This window comes from Diprion similis, chromosome 5, assembly GCF_021155765.1.
Source record: "Diprion similis isolate iyDipSimi1 chromosome 5, iyDipSimi1.1, whole genome shotgun sequence".
NCBI classification, from domain to species: domain Eukaryota; kingdom Metazoa; phylum Arthropoda; class Insecta; order Hymenoptera; family Diprionidae; genus Diprion; species Diprion similis.
The window spans coordinates 3,423,421-3,446,566 of NC_060109.1; the positions used below are offsets into that span (position 1 = coordinate 3,423,421).

At 34.4% G+C, this 23,146-nt stretch overlaps 1 protein-coding gene across 1 annotated transcript; it reads right to left on the reverse strand.

Annotated features, from left to right (window-relative positions):
* Window positions 1–1,448: 1,448 nt before the first annotated feature.
* On the reverse strand, window positions 1,449–21,591 carry LOC124406197 (nuclease SbcCD subunit C-like). Its single transcript, XM_046881549.1, has 9 exons — window positions 21,501–21,591; window positions 15,824–15,925; window positions 14,568–14,790; window positions 11,201–11,512; window positions 10,877–11,073; window positions 8,674–8,829; window positions 4,435–4,723; window positions 4,218–4,346; window positions 1,449–1,790 (listed from the first exon to the last, which is right to left on the reverse strand). The coding sequence occupies exons 2-9, from the start codon at window positions 15,898–15,900 to the stop codon at window positions 1,497–1,499; spliced, it is 1,677 nt and encodes a 558-aa protein (XP_046737505.1). The 5' UTR covers window positions 15,901–15,925; window positions 21,501–21,591; the 3' UTR covers window positions 1,449–1,496.
* Window positions 21,592–23,146: the final 1,555 nt, after the last annotated feature.

Here is a 23,146-nt window from a genome sequence, read left to right on the forward strand (position 1 = left end):
TAAATTGTGCATGTCATGCTTACCTACCTTTAACCAAGTATTGTAAATCTGTTGATTGTTACTCAGTGTAATAGTATCGTGAACAGACATTTCTCTATCTCTTGCATATCACACGGATATCCGGCCTCGCACTATCTTAAAATATCATTTCTACGAAATAACACGATACAATATATTATGTATAATATTTGGGTGTGACAATTTCGCAATAACAGAAAAGCAAAAGCGGCATGTTTTGCAGCGATCTCACTGATCAACGGCCTAGGGGTAAATGCCGGGAATGTTTATGATCAACTATTCAAGTCACTAGTTGAATCTATATTGATCTATGGCGTCACGCTGTATGCCCTGAAGCATCTGGATAACATAGAGAAAGAACCGATTGCAGACAGGTATTGAGATGGATTATAAAGGTTAGGTTGGAATAAGAGAAGAAAGGTACCCGAAAATTTGATTCTTAACCCTAATAGGTCAGTGGGGGTGAATTTCACCCCAATCATTCTTCCTTGTCAAGTTCCTTAGTCACGGTGATTTTGGTTAATAAAACTGAGAGAGTTTTTTTCTGCGATCCGTGCACAATACCTAGATATTTTTTTAGATATTAAAAATTCCTTGTCGATGCAGGATATCACTTTCTCGAAGCTGAGGTCAACTTCACCCTGTGTGAACGTTGTGCGATTTTAACGAGGAGTGACCAATTAGAGTTGAAGTTGGTAAAAGAAAGGAACCGCAGTTTTAATCTAGAAAAATTTCATTGGGTCGTACCAATAGAAAAGATATTTTTTGAGCTGATAGGTAGTTTAGATTTAAGGGAGTACTCATTTTTTATGGCCACTTGAACTTGAGTAATCGGATCCAGGATTATTTGAAGTTACCTCTATCGCTGAAGATTCTAAAAGTATTTTGTTAAATCTGGCTGGCAAGTGTGCACAATACTAGAGTTATACTGGACTCAATGTACTATAAAATTGTAGATGGTATAATTGTAATTATTGCAATGAGCTGAATGATTTAGGGTACCTGGTTATGTCGTGTAGTGAGGTAGAGGAGAGAGAATTGAGCTTGAACTACGGTTGAGTGATGATAATTTCTTTGATTTTTTTTTTTTTTTTTGCCACTTTTGAGCGGCCCAACAATTAAGTCATGAAAAAGTTTATAACCAGGTTTTTATGTGCTCAAGTGTTACAAACGAAATATTAGTCGATAAGAAATATTTGTAACAATAATAACAGGAACTCTTTTGCGATTGCTATTGGAATGATACAATAAAATTCTATTGCAACTATTATTAATTTATCACATGACTTGTTTAATTTTTTATTTCTTCGGTTGACTGGGGCTAATATTATTATCGTTTCAAATGAATCGGTTATTTTTTCAATGATCACTTTAAATGGCGACTTATGCGAAAAAATCACCCGTCTTTTGATCATCACAGAAAGAAAATATTCAAAACTATTTATCAATTCATTATGAATAACGTTATATACGCCAACTCAGTTAGGTTTGACATCTGAAATTGGTATTGTTATGTTTGGTTTGATGATAGCTTTAGGAGTACTAGGATTCACTTCTGGCTCCTCGTGGACTTCTGGAACAGGATGTGGTCCTGGATTAGTAATATCTTTCGCCTTTTCTTGTACCTCTTTGAATGAATCTTTAATTTTATCCAGTGCTGTTCCAAGTGCGATTTTGACGTTACCGAATTCGTAGGACACCGTAGAGATGCGGCCCATTAAAACATTTAAATTTTTATGAACTTCGTAAATATGTTTCGTTATATCTGCCACCTGTAAAAGAAGAATTAGATACAATTTCACGACATTTTACTTACGAAACAGTTCCAAAATTTTCATAATAATGGTATATTTGAAAAACTACAGATTGTCGGCTATATTTCTGCTATCGTAAGCGCCATAATTTAAAAAACTAAATTAACGAGGTGGTTCCTTCAGTTTGCACTAATCTCTTTGCAATCGAATAAATTCGTAAAATATACTCCTGCAAAAAACATTTTTCGGACCTGTGGTTAAACTTCAAATCATTTTGCGCATTGTAGTGTTAACTGGAACTCAGCCATGAATTCGTAAAATAAATAGGGCTTCCCATATGGACCCGATAGTATTTTTCAGGACGTACCTTTTCCGCCTATATAGCAAAATCAAATATACATTTCATTTCGTATTATAAAAAAAAAAAGAATCTACAGACCGTAAATCAATAGTTTTCTCAGATGCAAGGTGCGGCCGCACTCCGAGTCTTCTTGAGTAAAAGAAGGAATCTTTTATAGTGTACAAACTAATTGGAAATGGATCTTCCTACGAAACTGAATTTTATTTTCATACACAGATTAGTATGGAATTCTGATACAGGACCCAGAAAAAGAGTACTGAGCTCAAAAAGCACCTTGAAAGTTAGCAATCGGATGTTTTCTTTTTGGAAAGAACTGGAGACTCACAGGGAATTTTTTTCAGAAGTGCACATTATTTTTAAATTAGTAAAATCAGCAGTGACGGATGTGCAAATTTTATGTCCCTGATTGTTTCTCAGTACGGTTTCACAGCACTATGAAAATACATTAACTTCATTCTATGTAGCAGATCGCGATGTATTGCTAAAATTTTACCAGATATTCCCAAATAGCTGGAAGATATTTGCGTAAACGTGAAATTCAAATCGATGATGCACACATGTGAACACAGATTCTGAAACTGTCAATTTTTTCGCTAGTCGATTACGTTGGCAACGGAGCCAGCCTGCAGCGCCATTTGAATTTCATGTGTTGGGTTCTGTTATTTAAGCTTACGAAGATTGAGCCTGTTCCGCAACCGGCCGTTGGTAGCGCTGCAGGCTGACTCCATTGCCAACATAATCGACTGGGTAACAAATAGCTGTTTCAGAATCCATGTCCATATGTTTACGTACAAAACATTCTTACATAAGGAAATCAAGTTTCAAAACTGAATAACCTACCATTACAAACATTTTGTTCATTTACTTCGGACAAAGTATGAGAAATCACTGCATCAATTTTTATACGAACTAATAATGAGAAGAACGAGAAGAATTGAGACTGTTACGATAAGATTGATGCAGCTCAGACGAATGAGTATATGTTTTCTTAAAAATGAAATGAACGAGAATACAAATCGAGGCACAAGGGGTGACGTCAACGATATGAAAATGAATTGAACGATACTTTACTTATATTTTTAAGAACGACGATCGGTGTATAGATCTCATGTGCGTATGTAATGTCGATATTAATTCAGAGTTTTTCGGCCGAGTCGATCACGTTGGTAATGCAGATCCAGTCGGTGGTGAACGGCCAACAGTAGCACTGCGAGTTGAATCTGCGTTACCAACGTAAACGACTCAGCCGAAAAACTAACTGTCTCGGAATTAATATCCACATGTATACCATAGGCACTAGGTTCGGCCTGCGCTAAGCCATTTGTTCCAACAGTTGGTAGCTACCAATGTTGGCTCAGCGTTGGTATCTTAGAGGTTGGTATTTATGTGGGGGCCACTATGGCCCGGTAATTACACTATTGCTGGCGAAATGTTCGTGGAAACATCCAGCCACCATGGTTGAACTTTTATTGTTCGATTAGTAATAAGGTTGATAATGATGAATAGAAAATTTATAGAGTTATAGAGAATACCTAATACAACTGTAAATACACGCATGCCTAGTTTTTTTGGGTACTGAGAATTGGGAAAAATCTTCAACTTAGAATTAACGAGAAAAAAATATGATTTATTATACCTATTCGATCCCAACTTTAATCGCGTGAAATCATTTTTAGCTACGAGATCAAGGTTTGATTTTCAGACAAGGGAATATTCGTTCCAGGTTTAGCCAAAGTTGGCTTAACAACTGGGCCAGTATGGTGTTATCATTGTCAATGCTGGGATAACGTTAAGAATTTGATTCGACGTTTGGATGCAATCGTTGGGCCAACTGTGACTTACCGAAAACATTTTCTGGCCCGTTGTTGCTAAGGTGGTGATAATTGACGGTTGGGTGAAGCTATTGGGTCAACGATGGACCAATTATAAAGTGTTGGCAGTACAAGCTAGGGGTACAATATGGTTATCGTTGGTTTGTCATCCCATGACGATCGCCAAAACCCATGGGTTAAAAAGACAGAGGACGAGTTGTGATGGTTGAAGTTTTCTTTTTGTTGCTTAATTATATTATAAATATTACAAACCTGGGTTTCTATGCCGTCTATGGTCAAAGTTGTGTCATTGACGTAGACTTCGTTTTTCTGATGAAGTTTTTCCAATATTCCAGCATTCTTAGTCATCTCTAGATACATTTCATCTACTTTTCTCCCAACCTGGAATAATTATATGTATTGTTAAATTCGTTGAAGCTTGCAAGTTATAAAAACACGATTTCAATAACGTTATGCTGTAAAAAGTTACCTTAAGGATTTCATCTTCCATTTTCATTGTCAAATTTGCCAGAGCTTTACTTTGATTTCCAATGATATTATTCGAAACTGTGATAATTTTCTCGTTAAAGTTGTCATTAACTATTGCATTCTGGTCATTGATAAATCCCTCAATTCCCGAAATAGTTTGGTGGACTCCAAATACCACCTTTTTTTTTGTATGTTCTATGTTCTCTGCCGCAGACTCCAACACGGCTTGACCTTGAGTAAGGATTGCTAATTCCTTATTCACATACTCTGAATTCATGGCGAGAGATAACCTGTCGTAAATAAACAGTAATAAATATGGTTTGCAAATCTTTTGCCGAATACATTCCACTTTCAGACCACCGTATGTACGAGTCCCAATGGTTTTTCTTTCACGGAGCTTAGTAGGTTTTAACAGAGAACATGTCTGAATATAAAAAAGTTTTTTTCTCCTGGTCATTAAAAAAACCGAGACAATGCATTTTACAAATAATATAAATTCTCTTGTCAATTTTTGCACTTTACCGTGTTTATGAATACATTTACGTAATAAAAAAACCTACGTATATACACGTTATATATACGACCCCTGCAAGATCTTACCAGCTCGTCAGACGATCCTCTTATAGGATTTACACAGAATCGTATAAGTTTCTATATAGGATGGAAGGATGATTCTTACGGATTATGCAAGGATTTTACGTATGCTTGTTGACAAAAACTTTATCTGCATGAATATATATATAAATTTTGTCACTCAGATATATTCTCGTGTCAAATGTTATATAAATTTTCAGCCGGGTTCCTCTGTAGGAATGCTTAAGTGAACGAGAATTTTGATTGATTTTGTGCTTTCCTCCGCGCGAATTTTGCTTTTTTTTTCCTTCTTGAGCTATTCAGACAACTAATACTTTGTTCACAGCTACGAACTTGGTTAGTTTGACCAATAGTTATGCATTTCTGTTTCACGCTGCTAGACAGTTATGTTTTAATACCTAGTCTTCCCACTGTTTAAAACAAATTTGAATCAAATATCAAATATCGCCCTTTTTATGCCCTTTTAGTTCACGCGGTCGAAGAATTTCGCACTTGATTTATGAACGAGATAAAAATCATGTTTCGTGATTCCCATAATTTTGGGAATTTCAGAAAATTGATCACATCATTTTAAAGAGTGAACCTTACGATTAGATCTCAGATTATAGTACGATCAAATTTTGCATTGGTCTACTCATAACAGCTTTAATCACGAGTAAAATTTTATGAATGCACTTAAAATTCGATAATTATTTGGAATCATAAATCCACGATACCGTTATTTGTGCGCCAATTATGCGCTCTTCATTTCCGAATCTCATGCTAATCTTTTCCCAACAAGAAACGTATTTCGCGCATTAATAATATTTGCCGCAATTGGGCGTGCCCCAAATCTCGTAATATTAACTTAACTGAAAAATCAGTTACATTATTTTAAATCGAAATTCGCGATCTCTTCATTTCTGGAAAAATCTATTTTTGTACCGGCTTTTTTTAACGTGTTTTTAGTCAAAAACCTACATCGCATTACGTTCGTGAACTTTCGAAATCCTCGAAACACGTTTTTTATAGAACTGCACCTTATTCATGCACATATCATCCGTTCTGATTTGTCGAATCTTAGTTTGTTAATATTTCACAAGTATTTCGTGTAATCGATCTTATTGTAATGATTACTTAGATTTGCAAGAATATGTTCTGCAACGAGTTATTCTGGCGTAAAATGAAAAATGTGCGCCTATTTGTGTTTAGCATTGTATATGGGGCATTCCATGCCAATTCGACCTGGGTTTTACTCTTGACCTTTCAGATTAGGCGCTTTGTTTTATGATTGTTCTCACTTTCAAAGGTACTCGGGTTTCTTTTCAACTCAATTTGAATATTCTACAATTTTTAGAAACGATATTATCGACCGACCTGAATTAAAAATTTGAAAAAATTCTGAAAAATCCTGCGTCAGATATCAAAATTTTTAAGCTTGAATCCGGAGTGGGCCGATTTTCCCTTCTGACTGTTTTCAAGCTTACTCCGAAAAAAAAAGTTTAAAAAATTAGAAGTAAAATTCGTTTTACTATGGATGGTTGCTTGAACATTTTCATAAGTCACATTGGATTTTAAAATTTTTTTTCAGATTTTTCGCAAGACATTTTTTTCCTCTTCATTTTGCTGATAAAAACAAATCGTAAAATGGTTCCGAAAAATCTGGAAAAACTTAATTATTGTACTATCTCGTTTCTTGTTGACCTTTACGTAATGCGATGGTAACAACCAACCTTGTAGAGAATAAAATTTCCTACAACTTTGATCCGTATCATTGTTCTCTAGTAGATATAGGGAAAAGTATCTCATATGGGTTTTCAATAAATCGCCAGAATGGCGCTCATAAACAATAAGGGAAACAATATGATGGGGTTCATTCGGGTTCAATCTGATTAGCGCTCTGTGGAATTTTTGCTGCAGCAGCGCCATTTCAATCCCTTTACTTCACGGACACTTTCTATACACGAAGGCAGTCCTCCTAACCTCTGCCCTCCATAGTAAAATCCATGTAACTAGAGATGGCTATCTTACTGCACCGGAGTCTTCTCCACGGCCGAGATTATCCGAACGCTTATCAGTATTTTGATGGGAATATGAATGTTTGTATTAGTTAATCTTGAGACAGATTACTTGACACATTCAGAGTATCGTCAAAATATTAAGGTGCTTACAAAGACGCGTTGTACACCTCGAAAACACGGGGATTCAAAACTTCTATACCGCTCAAGCGATCAGAATGAAACTTGGGCAGTTAATGCCTTGTTTTGGCAAAGAGTGGAGCGACTTTTTACTTTTTCAAAGTTTCTAAAAAAAATTTACAGATTGGTTTCCACCCACAGAAATTGACCAAATTTTCACAGGTGCACTGAATGGATCGAACTATCCGGTATGATGCCACTCGGCGGTGATGAAATTAACATACATTTTGAGCCGGGTCCCATGAGATTTGATGGTGAAATGACAAAATGGCAGCTAATCTGGTTTTCGATTATGAAGAACACCGAAATCTCATTTTGGCGATATTTGTTACCGACTTTTCACGCATGCCGGTATTTTTTTACCGACATTACACGCATACATTACCGGCATGCGTGTAATATCGGTAACAAATGTCGCCAAAATGAGATTTCGGTGTACTTTGTAATCGAAAACCAGATCAGCTGCCATTTCGTCATTTCACCATCAAATATCATGGGACTGGGCTCAAAATGTGTGTTTCATCACCGCCGAGTGGCATCATACCGGATAGTTTGATCCATTCAGTGCACCTGTGAAAATTTGGCCAATTTCTGTGGGTGGTAACCAATCTGTAAATTTTTTTTCCAAATTTTGAAAAAGTCGCTCCACTTTCTGCCAAAATAAGGCATCAACTGCCCAAGTTTCACTCTGATCGCTTAAGGCGCCGCTGACCTGGCATGTCATATATATATTTCGTGACGTCAGAAGCGGGGAAATTCGGTGAAAAAGCCTATACGAATCCTGCGATAACGAGAGTATGAATATTACTCGGAAATATTTTAAATCGTAGCTTGAATAATAGTGTACGTGTGAATCTCAGTCACTGCTCAGGCAAATCGCTGATAATGTTTATAATAAAGAATGATGAAGTGAATAAAATCACGCGACAACAAACGTGGCCGATAGGAGCTACCGCATGTTGAATATTCACTGATTGCACTGTTCCACAATCATATCAGTTATTTTTTTGTAAACATGGCTCGATTCGTATAGGCGTTTTTCATGTGACAGCAGCCCGTTTATGGTCCACAAGAAGTATGTTCCGATCTGTAACTGACATCATTGGTTGGATCTAACAGAACAAGCCATTGAAATCAGCGGCCTTAGTTCACCGTTCAACGTTCAGAGGCGCTGCACGTATTTATGACGTCACGATTTGATATTTTCAAGTCAGTTCAGCGGCGCCTTAAGCGGTATAGGAGTTTTGCATCTCCGCGTTTTCGAGGTGTACAACGCGTCTTTATAAGCACCCTTCGATTATCGCCGAACGACATTTTTGCGTTTGCTAGGCGTGGTCATAAACCGACCCGATCAATCAAAGGAATACATTGCACATAAGGTCTACGGTCTTTTTTGTGAAATCCTGTAGGTGAAGAATTTCATCAAGTTTCTGTAATAAACATAGCAACTCTCTTGATCCTCGTCTCACCTTAGATCTCCAATACTGTTTTTGATTTTTTCTTCACTTTCACAGACTTGATTCCTTAATCCGTCAACTTCATTGTTAATTGAACCTGACAACGTATGCTGAGTTCCTTCTACAGCCTCCTTTATTTCGAGATGACGAGCTTCAACTTCAGGTGCCCTTCAAACGAAAAACGAATTATTCTTGTATGATATTTCTTTCGATTTCACTTTTGTGTATCTCTTCGCATATTTACAAGTCCCAGACAGTTTCGTAAGCGCTATTATACTACTTCGTGTAGTTCGTGAAGTGAAAACGTCTTATAATTTTTCTTGTTTTGTAATAGGGCGGAATAGGTAAAAGTATCGCTCAAAAACCTTTAAATTGAAAACTTCTCTGTCAGTGATAGAAGGTCGTAAATACTGCCATGCACGATATTTTGATCTTAAGTTTGAAGAGAAATACAGATAATAAATAAGTCAGGTCGTAAGTGACACTATGCGCCATTGTGTCTTTTTAAAATGAGAAAAAGTATTAAAAAAATATTAATGATTACTTTGAAACAAAATGTTAAAAACCTAAAATGTCTTATCTATCTCAAGGTCGTACGACCTTCGAAAAAAGTAACTGAAGCTAGAAGGCCGCAGGTGGGCGAATAAAATTCTTCGAAAAATCAGGTCTAAATTTTAAATATAATGTGAAAGAGTACCAATGAAAAGCATGTGAACAAATAAATCCGAAACAATCTTAATAAGTTTGATTCACTGCAGTATAAGGATCAAGTCAGAGACATTCAAAGATACGTGAGCTAAAGTTAAAAATTTCACCCTTGAACGTTTGATAACAAGTTGTGCAATGGTAAACAAAAAAAATTACGACAAACTTTAATCCATCTGGGCTATAGATTCACCAACTTCTAGTCTGATCTGTGGAATTTTCTTCGGGTGGAATCCATTAACAAATAATACCAAAAAGTGGTTTGTACCGAAATATAACCTTTTGTTTCTAAGTTGATTGTAAATATGAATTTTAAAAACATTCAATTTGGTGATTTATTAAGCGTAAATGGTTCATCGCTCCTGATCGCATATCTAATTAAAATCTTTTCGAACAAAGAGAGACGTATTATATCATACAGAGCCAAGCAAATCACCCACTACTGCTTAATACCTAATAGCATCCTAAGACAATCATGGTTTTTTTTATGTTGTTGCGGTTAAAATCGTAACCTACTAAAACGTATGAACCTCGTGATGTCTTTGCGATGTCAGAGAATGGAGAAAAATTAACTAGGATGGTGACGAAAAATGCTATGCATCAGGGTATCGTACGGTTTCCATCATTCCAAACCCGACGTAACCGCGGAAATTCTTACAATGATAATGCCAAAGGTTCCCGAGATCTTGAACCACCTGTAATTCACCCGAAACATATGCCGTCATGTATGAATTTGAATCGATTAAGAAATTTTTTCATTCCGAATTCCGCTAATGTTGAATTTGTCGAATGCATCAACATGTACAAGATCAATACCAAAAGACTGCGTAAAAAACTAAACTCCATGAAAATGCATTTAAAATCCCATCCAATGAGTAAAAAATTTTTGAAAAATGTGTAGTCGACATTTTATAACCAGATATCATGGGAAACTGAGAAAGCTGCTGTCCCCCCTTCACCGAATACTCAATTTTTCACGAAAATAGCCACCCAATAAATTACCGATTAAACTTATTCTAAACACATCGCTTGTTGTGATTACAATTAGAATTCCTTTTATTATTATCATATACACGATGGAAAAGCTAGAAAAATATAACCAACGAATCGTGCTTCGACATTGAAGACGAATTTTTGTTCGACGTGATACATTTCGCGATAAAAATTCTACAAGACATTTCGTGATCGGGTCTTTAATCTCAAAATATGTCGAGGTGGTGGATTTCTCTGGCAAGTATTAAATGTTGCTGCTGGAATTTTTAAATTATGGATTCAGGTAATGAAAGGGCCCTTTTGGAATTTCTAACCTAGAACAGTCTTTGTTTATCAAGCTGTCGGCAACATGAAATGTAGATAGGGGAAATAGCTATGATACATTTTTCAATTATTGTTGATCGTTTAGATCGATCCTTAGATCGTTTACTCTTGAAATCCTTGAAGAACGTCAAACATTTTGGACTTACTGCTACCGCTTGCTGCAATAAAATGAAAATGATAGAATCTCTCTCACGTCGGTAAAAGTTGGATACGATTCGCAATGCCTTCCAAATGTTCTGTAACTGTTCCAAGTGTTTCATTTTGCTGTTTCAGAATTAATTCGATGTTAACTATTTGTTCCATAGATTCGTTTTTGTCCTTTTCGGAAATCTCGTCATCTTTTTTGAGAGCTGTTTCGATGTCCGTGATTCTACTGCTTATGTTTTGTACCTGTGTAAAATTCATACAATGATGAAATTGTATAACAAAAAGTTCACTGATATCGTCAGACTATCAATTTAGTTACCCACTAGAAATGTCATGATTTGGAAAAAGCATATAAGTCAAAAGGCTTTACTTCGTTAATTATGGTCTGTAGTTTCTCATTTTGAACGGCAATGTTGTCTTCACTTCTATTGGCCATCCTGCTAACGCCAAGATCAATCCTTGCAACATGTCCAATTAAATTTTCTTCTGTATCGTTTATCTTCGATATTATATCTGATATTAATGTGGACTCAGGGGTTGTAGGTGGTGTAGTTACTTCAGTACGTTCACTCATTTCGGACATTTTAGTTTTCATGTCCTTGAACTGTGTTTCCAGAAATGCCTCCAACCTTTCTATCAAATCCACGGTTTTCTGCAACTGGATTCTCTCTCTCTCGTCTTTCTAGATTAGGACAACATAAAAAGGAAAATATTCTTATGAAAACGTATGACAAAAAATCTTTTGTCAAGGTTAAATAGTTCTTCGCAATCAAATAAATTTATATTATGTATTACTTCAGACCATTAAGTACCTATATTGAAATTTACTTATTGCGTGGCTACTCTAAGTTAAAAATTGAACGATTAACTCAATCTGATGATATTTTATCCATAATTTGAGAACCTTGACGGCGTGAAATTACTGTCACTGGCAGTCCAAACAGCATTAATAGTCTCCAATCATAAGGATCGAAAGTGTTCGAGGTAAGTCCGTATGTCTGCTGTACTTATCGAAGTATCTATTTAGTTTCTTTCATTTCATCGGTCTTACTTTCTCGATTCTTACTAAGATAGCGCAATTGATGGTTCCATTTAAATTTAAATGCCTATTTCATTCTGTTAAAATTTACTGTTTATTTTACTGTGGACGGAAATCGATAATTTTACGATGATACTATAATTATTATCTTAACATACTGTCGGTATTACATAATAGATAGTGTTGAAATAACTTTGAAGATGATGTTGGAACAAAACATCACAGTTTCCCACCCTCCCCTTCACTGATATAATATACAACCATCCTTATACTCTCCCCCTTGGCGCCTCTCTGGGTCGGTGATTTCTAACTACAATACTGTCTGTTCATTCGACGGAATATGTTCCTCACTTTATAGCAGCGAGGTCAACGAACTGAATGTGTTCATATAACGATGCCTTGTAAGAGAGAAAAAAATGTTTCAATGGTAAACTTAAAGATCATGCGGAGTTTCATTCAATTATAATTTTTCACAGATTTACTAAGTTTTTGTTTTCACTTTCAATGGCTTATGAATATTGCGATTCCACTTTCAGAAATATTTTACACTTCGAACATTTCACCTCTACAGTCAAATTTGCTGCTTCTAAAACCTAGATGGTGTTAACATTTCAAGAGAAACGATGAAAATACTTTAATCTACAATGCAGAAAAATATACGTCTGTTGCTTAAAATCGGGGTAAACACATGTTTTGACATACAGTGAATGACAAAAAAAAAGAGACCACTTCAAAAAATTTGAAAAAAATCGAAAATTTTTAGATTTTTATATTTGTATCATCTTTAATAGGTAAATTTTATAATCTTTATAAATATCTAACATGGTGATCGAAGAAATAATTGCTCGTTTTTTATTATAACAATGATTATAATTTATAATGATAATTTATATCTTTCAACACATTGACAAAAATAAGAGACCGCTTTTCAATTTTTCAATGTAACATAGACTTTTTTTTTTTGACGATGCCTAATATTTGGTATGGCCACCTTTAGCCTTGATAACGGCTTGTAGTCGTCTAGGCATACTTTCGACGAGATTCTGCAGATAGTGGTCATCCAATTCCTCCCAAGTTTTGTTAAGCGCCGTAAAATAATTGTCCTTGTTTGTTACACCAGTTTTGTTAATTTTTGCGTCCAAAATCGACCACAAATTCTCAATTGGGTTGAGATCGGGTGATTGCGCTGGCCAATCAAGCACTTTTATTTTGTTTGATTTCATGAACAGCTGTGTTTTCTTCGCTGTATGCTTCGGATCATTGTCTTGTTGAAAGATGAAATTCTCTTCCAATCCGACCCGAACCAACGACGCTTCCAAATTCTCACTGAGAATGTCGATATATCTATCGGCAGTCAATATGTTAGCGATTGGCACCAAACTCTCCACTCCGGACCAAGCAAAGCAGCCCCAAACCATGATGCTGCCTCCTCCGTGCTTTACAGTTTGCTGTAGGTGACGTTCTTCCAACTGTTCCCCGGCTTTTCTCCACACTCTGGCCCTTCTTTTCCGGTTGAACAATTCGAATTCGGAAACAATTCGGATATGAAATCAACCAAAATAAAAGTGCTTGATTGGCCAGCGCAATCACCTGATCTCAACCCAATTGAGAATTTGTGGTCGATTTTGGATGCAAAAATTAACAAAACTGGTGTAACAAACAAGGACAATTATTTTACGGCGCTTAACAAAACTTGGGAGGAATTGGATGAGCACTATCTGCAGAATCTCGTCGAAAGTATGCCTAGACGACTCCAAGCCGTTATCAAGGCTAAAGGTGGCCATACCAAATATTAGGCATCGTCAAAAAAAAGAAAGTCTATGTTAAATTGAAAAATTGAAAAGCGGTCTCTTTTTTTTGTCAATGTGTTGAAAGATATAAATTATCATTATAAATTATAATCATTGTTATAATAAAAAAAGAGCAATTATTTCTTCGATCACCATGTTAGATATTTATAAAGATTATAAAATTTACCTATTAAAGATGATACAAATATAAAAATCTAAAATTTTTGGATTTTTTTCAAATTTTTTGAAGTGGTCTCTTTTTTTGTCAGTCACTGTATGCACGGTCACTACTTAACAGTTTTTTCGATTTCAGCACTCGATATAAGTACTTATAAATACATTTATGAGTATTTTTCTCTGCATATTTTCCCTCGTTTCGAAGTTCGAAATTGTTAAACTCAAGATTTCCTGACCACATGATGAATAGGTATGGAAAAATTACATCAAATTTTACACTAAATGACAAAAAAATTTTAAACTCACAGGAACTGGTATCTTTGTTGGTTCGAACATATAAATGATTCAAAACTGTTAAAACTCAATTACTGTTCTAGATTTTGCAGGCCACTCTATAAACAAATCTTAACAAAATGACATCAAATTCTATACAAAAGAGTACAAATTTTGAGAAAAAACAAAACTGCTTTTGCAGATAGAGTCTTAAAATATTTTCAATTTTACCTACAATATTCTGTAATTTTTTTTCAGATTTGTTAGAGCTCCGACAATCTCTCGAATAATAAATTGAATGGTAAACGTAATAAATAATTCATAAATGCTAGACCAATCAAAAACCACTTTTAGTAGGTTCAAAAATTTTGTAATTGTGCATAGAATTTTTTTTTTATTTGCTTGACAGAAAAAAATATGGGTACGGAATTTCCCAGACAGACCCAGTTTCCACTTACCTGCGAAATGAGCTGCTCAATTCCAGATATTCGATCCTCAATTTGCGTGAAATTCGTCGTGACCGTGTCAAGAACAGAAGATTTTTTGACTAAAACTCCCATAGCTTTGTTCAAATGTTCTGCTGCTTGACGGTCTCGAAGTTCGTGTCGTTCTAATTTCTGACTATTCAGCCGCATTGCGTGTGCCAAGTTTAGTAAAGCATCTTTAATCACGCTATCAGAGCTGCAAAAATAATTAATGTTTTATTCTGTCGGAATACAAATTGCGCTAATTGTTTTCAATTTTGAGCAATATTTCTAAGTATAATAGTATAACGAAGTGTACTGACTTTCGACCAGCTGAAAATGTCAATTACGTTCTACAGGTAGAAATTGCTTAGATAATGAATTGCAATTGAATTTCGAAGTGTTAATCAGAAAAATTAAAACTGATTCTTTGAAATACCTCAAAATGGATATAACACCAGGATAATTAAGGGAGTATTTTGGTCCAGAAATTTAAAAAAATTGATTTTTTCTTCTCCATATTTTCAAAGTTTAGACCTTTGGAAATAAGCCTCTAAGAGGATTTTTGAAAATTCAAATAATTTCCGGAGTTACAGTTGTTTTTGTGACGCGTCAGCTAAATCGGTCGCTCCGGAACAAATCTTCAAACGCGTTTTTCTCGAAACTACTTTCAATACGGTTGACATGATATCTCAAGGTCTGATTGACCGATTTACTTGAAATTTGATGGAAATGTTCTTTGTATATCCCTTTATGGTTGGAAGCATGGATTTCAAATAAAAAAAATTGTTCCTATTTTTTTAAAATTTGGAATGCTTAAAAAACAGGGGCACAAAAAATTTTTTATTTCAAATCGTCAGCATTTTGTGAAAATTTTTTTTCTTCTCTTACCGTGTTCCGGACTATTGAGACGTCTTTACTAATAAAGAATTTCTTTGGAATTTTTCTTTCGGAACACTACAAGAGTCAAAAACATGTCGACCAGGACGCGCCCCACACTTTACCACCCTGTAACTTCTTGTATTTTTCTTTTTTTTTTTCATTTAGATAAACATTTTTTTGTGTTTTGTTGAAATATCCATAAGGGTCTTGTAAAAAAATGGATGGTAAAAACGTTTTTTATTTCTTTTTATATAACTTAGGAAAATACCTAAAATTTAGGCTTCTAGACCAGAATAACCCCTCAAAAAACATGTCATATTCGTATCAGGCAAGACACTTTTTCTAACTGCAATTGGAACTGTACGAACCACACTTCTTTCGCAATTGTAGGGTTGACGTAAAGGCATAGGACCATCACCCCTACTACCGAAACCCACATCTTCATCCGCTTATTTCAGTCAAGTTGAAGTCTAAAAACAAAAAAATAATAATTCCATAATTATTATTACCCTATCAGTAAATTCATCGGGAGATACAAATTTATTTGTTGCAGTATTTCACTGATGTCTTTAAAATTCGTATTATATAGGAGCAGTTTGTAGTATTATGATGCATTTGTTTGCATACACGCTTCGCGTCACGGTTGTCATTTCTGGTTTCACATTTGAATGTGATCACATGTCACAATCATCGAAAACGCACGAATACTACTAAAATTTTGTGGGTCACACGAAATCAGCTTGCATATTTTGATATTTTCGCAAAAGGGAGCCTAAAATTTCTGATCGAATACGCGCAAAGGTCACGAAAATAAATGAAACATTGATTAATTCGTTGCGAAACTTTTCATATTTATAATAACGACTTTGGTAGGTAGTGTGATGGTGCACAACTGTGAGGTAGCCGCTGATTAATATCAGATATTGAAAATATTTGCTAATACATTCATGCTTCAACTGACAATATACTTTGACACTGTTATTTTGCATGTGGTGCTATCTGGGTTGTGTTTAGATAAGAGTAGACTCGGTCAGTAGAAATGACCTTTAGAGTACGGCTCGAGCATTATCATTTTCTTGGAAATTTTACTACAAACACATTTGTTTCAGTGCTATAGAATTAGGAAGTCCCGTATATATATATATATATACGCAAAGAAAAGATAACAGAACATTTTTTGGTATGTGTTACAAGTTTAAGACTTCTTCGCGCCTAATCTTCTGACGGGTACCTTCATACGTAGGGAAGAAGCTGGGAAAAATCATTCCCCTGAAAACAAATATCAACTAGAAAAAATACGGCGACATGTGACGTAAATCGAACCACCTTTTGGCTAAAATTCTAATTTTCACAAATTTTATGTGATGCTGCTATTCCTATAATTTGCCAAACAGTGCTCCGATGCAAAATGATCGTTTGCCTCGTGTATGATGTTTGTTTTTTCATGTCGTCGTGATACTGATACATGCTCACGTTTCGAAATAAATTATTAATTGCAGGCAGTTTTTATAACAACGTAGGTAGTGTTTTTATTTTGTGAAACATATGGGGTTTTTTATTGTTTACGTTTGATTTGTTTCAAGCATGTCTTGCAGTGCTTCGTTTGTGGGCTTGCTTAACCAACAGTTTTGGAATCTAAATTTTGTACCTACAATCGGTGCCCAACGGTTGCCGGTTATGGCTGATTTGAATTATAAATAACCATTTTGCATCAGCATAAAAATCTATGTACACAATATGACCCATATGTATGCTCATCTATATAATATAGTTATTATTTAATCCTGATAAAGAAATGATTTTTATAACATAAATAATAAAAAAACTTGCGTTCGAACAGTATGCGTTTCAAGTAAGCTCAGTTATTTCCCATCTCCAGTAACACGCACGTTTGCTTTATCGTACTTAGATTATTTATTTACGTTAATCGTGAGGCATACACTGTGCATAATTTAAATAATGATCTGATTACGAATTTGCTTAAACTTTGATATGATTGTTTTTTTTTCTACGGGATCATTTCGCCTTGGTTTACCCGAGATATATTTTTTTTTTTACTTCAATCAGAAAGATACTGATTTACTTTGCATTTTGGTAGATGAAAACTTCTGCCAAGAAATTATAAAATAAAAAATAAGCCGCTATGGATTCGTCTAACTACTGAGATAAGAATAAAATATTTTCGGTGGTTTCTCACAAAATTGTCAACTTAGCTTGCGTTCATACCCGTGTGTAATAAATAGAAAAATAGATTGAACGTAGATTGTCAGAAAGTGTGAAAATCAAAAACATAGGAATTCCGTATAATTGATTTGTTCGATATGAATAAAAATGAGAAACAATAATCGAAAAATAACTGAAACTATATTAAAAGAAATGTTAAATAAAAATTCATTTACGCAAAACCTTTTTTAGACAAAGGGATGGTGATCACGTACAAGAAAGTACACAAGCAAAGAAAAACCCTTATCTAAAGGTTGGATAAAAATAGTTTCAAGAAGTCCATGAGTCATCTATACACTGTACAGGTAACTTATAGACTCGTTGAAAATTAAAATTTGAGCAGCTGGGTTCAAAATTTAAGTTCTTTAACAATAATTTTCAGACTTTATTGTGATATAATTTCCAATTTGCAAACATTTTTATCACTGCACAGAATTCAATTTAGCTTTAGAAATTCAGTTATGAGCATCGTTACTTGAAAATTTTTTAGGAAAAATACATTTTTATATTATGCACTTGTAAATAGATTATGTTACATTTAATAATGATAAAGCCCTGAGATCATAGACGAATGTACAGTAGACTGATTGTGATTTAAAAAGATTCTGTTCTACAAACGTGCAGACATAATTATTTTGATGGATGGTTTTCGTGGATTTTAATTTTAATAATTTGTGTAATGAAGTTGGGAATCAATTTTGAATCCAATTGTTATAAAGGAATCCGTACCGAATTCTTAGGCGGATTTCCACGGAACAGGTGAAAAAGTTCATGAATTAAAAGTAACAGTAAAAATCCATGGAAAAAAAATTAGTTAGAAATCTGACATTCTTGACATCAAGGCAATCAACACTTGTACATTAAGGTGTCCCTTATTTAGGGTGTTGAAGAATTTTTTCTGCCCCATCACCCAAATCAACTCCAAATAATCAGTAGAAAATAGTTACCTCAATTCTAAGACAGTTTTGTGGTCGACGTTTCTTATCGAAATAACATGGGAAAAACTTTTTTCTCAGTATATATTTTATTGTAAAAGTAATGGTGTTAAAAAAAATTTATAACTGTAAGGTTTTAGTCGGCATTAGTGCCACTGTTTGGGAAAAAATTCACATAATCATACCACGCAATCTCGACGAATTGCACACCCTCGAAATCTGACTTTTTTTTTATTTAGAGGATGTCTAGATTTGCTGGTATCGTGATGTACATTTTTTTACCGATAGTAGCACTAATGCCCACCAAAACCTCGCAGTTCTAACTTCACAAAGGTTAGATTCAAACGAATAATAAAAATGTCGCGAACAATTATTTCTCAAAAAATTAACACTAAGTCATTACGATAAGAAAAAAAATATTTTGCTTAAACTTCGATGGAGTTCGTAATTTTTGTAAAATACAATTATATTATACTTAGTTTCATGAATCTACGAGTCAAGGCAGAAAAATAAGTCTCGATTCTTCCAACATCTTATTTCGTTTTCTAGTTAATATTCGTTTGAAGAATTTAAACGGATAATGTTCAGAAAATTCATAACCCAAGAATATATGAAAATGAGCATTTTCAAAAAATCATCAAAACTCCTTTCGATGGACAGAATAAGATTTAAAAGACAAATGAAACAAACTGAAGAATCGACCTCAAAATCGTATTCGATTCAAAAAATAAAGCCCTATTTACTAAAAATAAAGAAGGATGTAACGTCGAATTTTTTAAATTATATCGCTCCTACGATTTATACCTGTACTAGTTGCAATTCAACTTCCGATCGCATATTTGCCAGATCGAGTCGAGCTTATGAATAATTTATCCCATGTGTTGCAAAATGAATGTTTGGGAAACGATAAGAATCGGAAGAATCTGCAGGTAATCAGTTGATCGCTTGATTTTACCTTAAATTTTTCGGGAATTGGCCATAAGTGAAGTTTATGTGGCAAATATATCTGAGTAACCATAATTCCGTGTAATAATGACCTAAATTTTTCCTTTTATGCAATCTGATTTCTTCTAACGAGGTATTCAACGAACGTATTCAACCACGAAAGACCTCATGAAGATATCAATTTAAGATTTTTATATACAATAATTCACACGAAACGGTCACTTATATTTAACAAACTTTACCGATTTGTAAATTTTTACTTTGCGCATTGCTTTCCTTATGCCCCAAAGGCAGTGTCGAAAACGGAAGGGTTTTATAATTTATTATTCCGAAATAGGCGAAAAACGAATTTCAATACGTAAACATTTTCAAGTTTTGATAAGAAAACCACGCACTCTATTGGCGAGTAATAATAATATACCAGCCATTAAGATGTAGCTGCGCCAAAATATGAATACAGTAGAATCTATTTCAATATTGAAATGACATTTGCGAATCGCGAATTGGTGAATTACCTAACAAAGCAGGTATAAATTTTTCACAGATTTATGCGAGTTCCATTGCAGACCTCATTTTTAATATAAGTTTTTTCACTCGATCAATTTTTTGATACGAGATTTTATTTTGACGACATTCGATTTTATGAAACAATTACGCAGCCATGATCACAATACATGTACGTCATATAGATCAATACTTTTGATTTCGGAATAGTTGTGAGTATTTAAAGTATTGAAAAAAACTATGAATATAGAAAAAAATCAGAATCTGTTACGCGTACTAGAATGCAATAATAATTGAAGTCTGAAGTAGAAGAAAATATTTAAATGTACACTCTAGAGGTACTTTCCATTCAAAAAAGAGTTTATGTATGACACGCAGAATCAAGCGCATTGACAAATATACAACGAACACCACATTTGCGGACAATCGTCCAAGAGTACAATCGATACTCTTCGAAAAAATGTGTATAAACAATCAGTGCCTTTTCAACCAGTCACAACAAATTTATAAGCCCAGAATCTAACCATTTTCCACTCGTCTTACCATGTGTAAATAATACTAAATTTTTATGGTTGTATTTTTCTTTATCGTGCAGATTTTCTTTGTCAAGTACATTAATCCAATATATTCCGCAACGGAAAATATTTTTGATATGTTCCTGAAGACTCTCGTGAGAAACGAGACAAAATATTCTTCACATTTCGAATGATTTAACAGTTCATATGGCTTAAAAAATTACGAACATCTGTACAACATGTTCTCAGATACGTTTAAGAGAATTTTTTCAAGTTTTCATCTTCCACAAATATTATTTTTAGTACAAATTAATTGGGTAACTGGTGTCCCTAATGTTTTGTCAATATTATGATTTGACGATATTTACACTTGCTTTCTATTTTGATTATACGGAGTCCAGATGTTTGTATGACCATTGACGGTAAAATACCAACGGCAGACAGTTTTGTGGGCTTTTCTGTGATAGGCGCAAGGGGGTGAGGGAGATGCTGAACCCAAGCCGACCCAAGCGCACTGAACTTTCACAAAAAATGACCCGGGGTTGACCGTCTTTACTCACTCTTTTGTAAACGGTGTGACTGACGTTGTACAACACATATTTGCATAATATAAACTTGAATTTATTTATCAACAGAGATTTTGCTCAAGGCAGACATTATGCTAATAAACCGATAAGCAATAATCGCAGTTTCGTTTTTTAATAACAAAACATTTTAACAGAGTAATAACACCTTTGAATAATAATAATAATGATACTACAAATCGTAAGTCTACAATGCAAGTTATCGAATTAACACTAGAAAGCTAGTGTTTGGAAAAATTATGATTTCAGGAGTAATTCACTTGGTTCAAATACTCGGTGTGAAAATTGAAATACTCAAAACTGTGTACTTAGTATTACGCTACACTGGTGAGTACTTACTTTTGTATTGTAGTAATGAATTTGAGACTGCGTTGTTCGTAAAACTGAGGAGCTACCAGAGCGTCTGCAGGCCTAAGCTCTGCAGGAAGAACTAGACGCGGTGCCATTAGATAACCCCTTGTTCGGTCATCTAAAAAATGGTACAGAAAAAAGTCTGTATGTAGCACCATCTGGTATTCAGTCCAAGAAGTTAGACAATGATCACTGATCGTGAGTGAACTTGTTCATGCATTTCTAGTAGCAGTCCAAGAATTCATTGGTGGTTTCCATTTTATTCTCGAACGCGATTGGCTCAGAAAGCAGACTTATGGTTCTGCACAAACGAATTCACTTACTGGTTATAACGCTATATAGATATAGGGTGGGGATGTCCCGAAAGAAAGAGTGCAGCAGCAATCATTCATTTAATCACAACCGAGAGATCGGAAGATGCGTAGTCTCTACGCGGCGTTTAAAAACACTTTAAGAGCAGAGTACGTTCATATTGAGTAATTCATTCGTATTTCCGCTGGACTAAAGTTGTAATTGGATGAAAATCCAGGCTTGAGGACGAATCGCTTAGGCTGTGTGTGTGTGTTAATCCATTCCCTTTTTTGTGCACTATAGTGTACAATTTTGATTTTCGTTTTTTACAATTTTCTTGAGATATACTGCATATTAAATAATTGACGAGTGTACGGAATGGGGTTAAATTTATTTGACAAATCAATTGCCGTTATTTAGTTTGTAGAATTAATCTTGCATTGGGACAAAAGGGTAAATGTTCAAAAAAAACTCAATTTCTGAAACGTGTGCAAAACACCTCAAAATCATGCAAAAAGTGTTGTTTTTATTCGTGTAAGGGCATTTTAAATTATTATTTTCATTCTAAAGTGAACGGGTTAAGGTTACTTTTGTAGAGACGAAACACAATAAATAAATATGCAGTTGCAAAATTAGTCTGGTAAAAATATTCTTACTAATTGTTGGTCATATGTTGATGTTTGAACGCATGCGCTCATCGACCCCAATACTAATCGCAAATTATTGTGATATGCGTCCATGCGTCGAAAGCACGCATCACACAAACAAACGGCAAAGTGTAAGAAATCTCATCGTGGTTATACAATTACGACCTCATGCAATCATATATTCGCATTGTGTGATGAAAAGACATTTAATTACGAAGTACTTTTGTAATTGGTAATTTACAAAAATTTAATTATATGTATATATATTAGACTGTGCCAAATGAACGACTGTTTTTTTTTTTGATTCCATACGAAAATTAGGTTGTCTCTCGCAAAAAACAAATTCTGGTAAAGTTTCAGCTCGATATGTTCATTTTTCAGTTAGCGCTCGCGTAAATATTTATTCGAAAAAATCGAATTTTTCGAAAAAAAAATTTTTGTCCCAACTTCATGTTCTATAACTCATTAAATATGATCGATCAAAAAAGGTCAAGGTGTCATTTTGTAGGGAATTAAAATCTTTACAAAAGTAACTTTTTTTATTGACTAAATGAAACTTAATTTTTTGTCAAAATTTACATTCATATTTATTGTTAAACACTTACAAAACAATGATCTTATGTATAAAACTCATTGATTTCAATTTCTTACGAAGCTTTATGATCTAAAGAAATAGTTTTTACACTTTAAATAAGT

What these genes read in the sequence shown, in the direction of transcription:
- LOC124406197 (XM_046881549.1), bottom strand. Translation starts at nt 15,900, where the DNA reads ATGAAGATGTGGGTTTCGGTAGTAGGGGTGATGGTCCTATGCCTTTAC. An exon ending in TTGAGCAGCTCATTTCGCAG is followed by an intron (nt 11,513 to 14,567) that starts GTAAGTGGAAAC and finishes GTCCTAATCTAG; the next exon opens with AAAGACGAGAGAGAGAGAAT. An exon ending in CGTATCCAACTTTTACCGAC is followed by an intron (nt 8,830 to 10,876) that starts GTGAGAGAGATT and finishes TTTCGTTTGAAG; the next exon opens with GGCACCTGAAGTTGAAGCTC.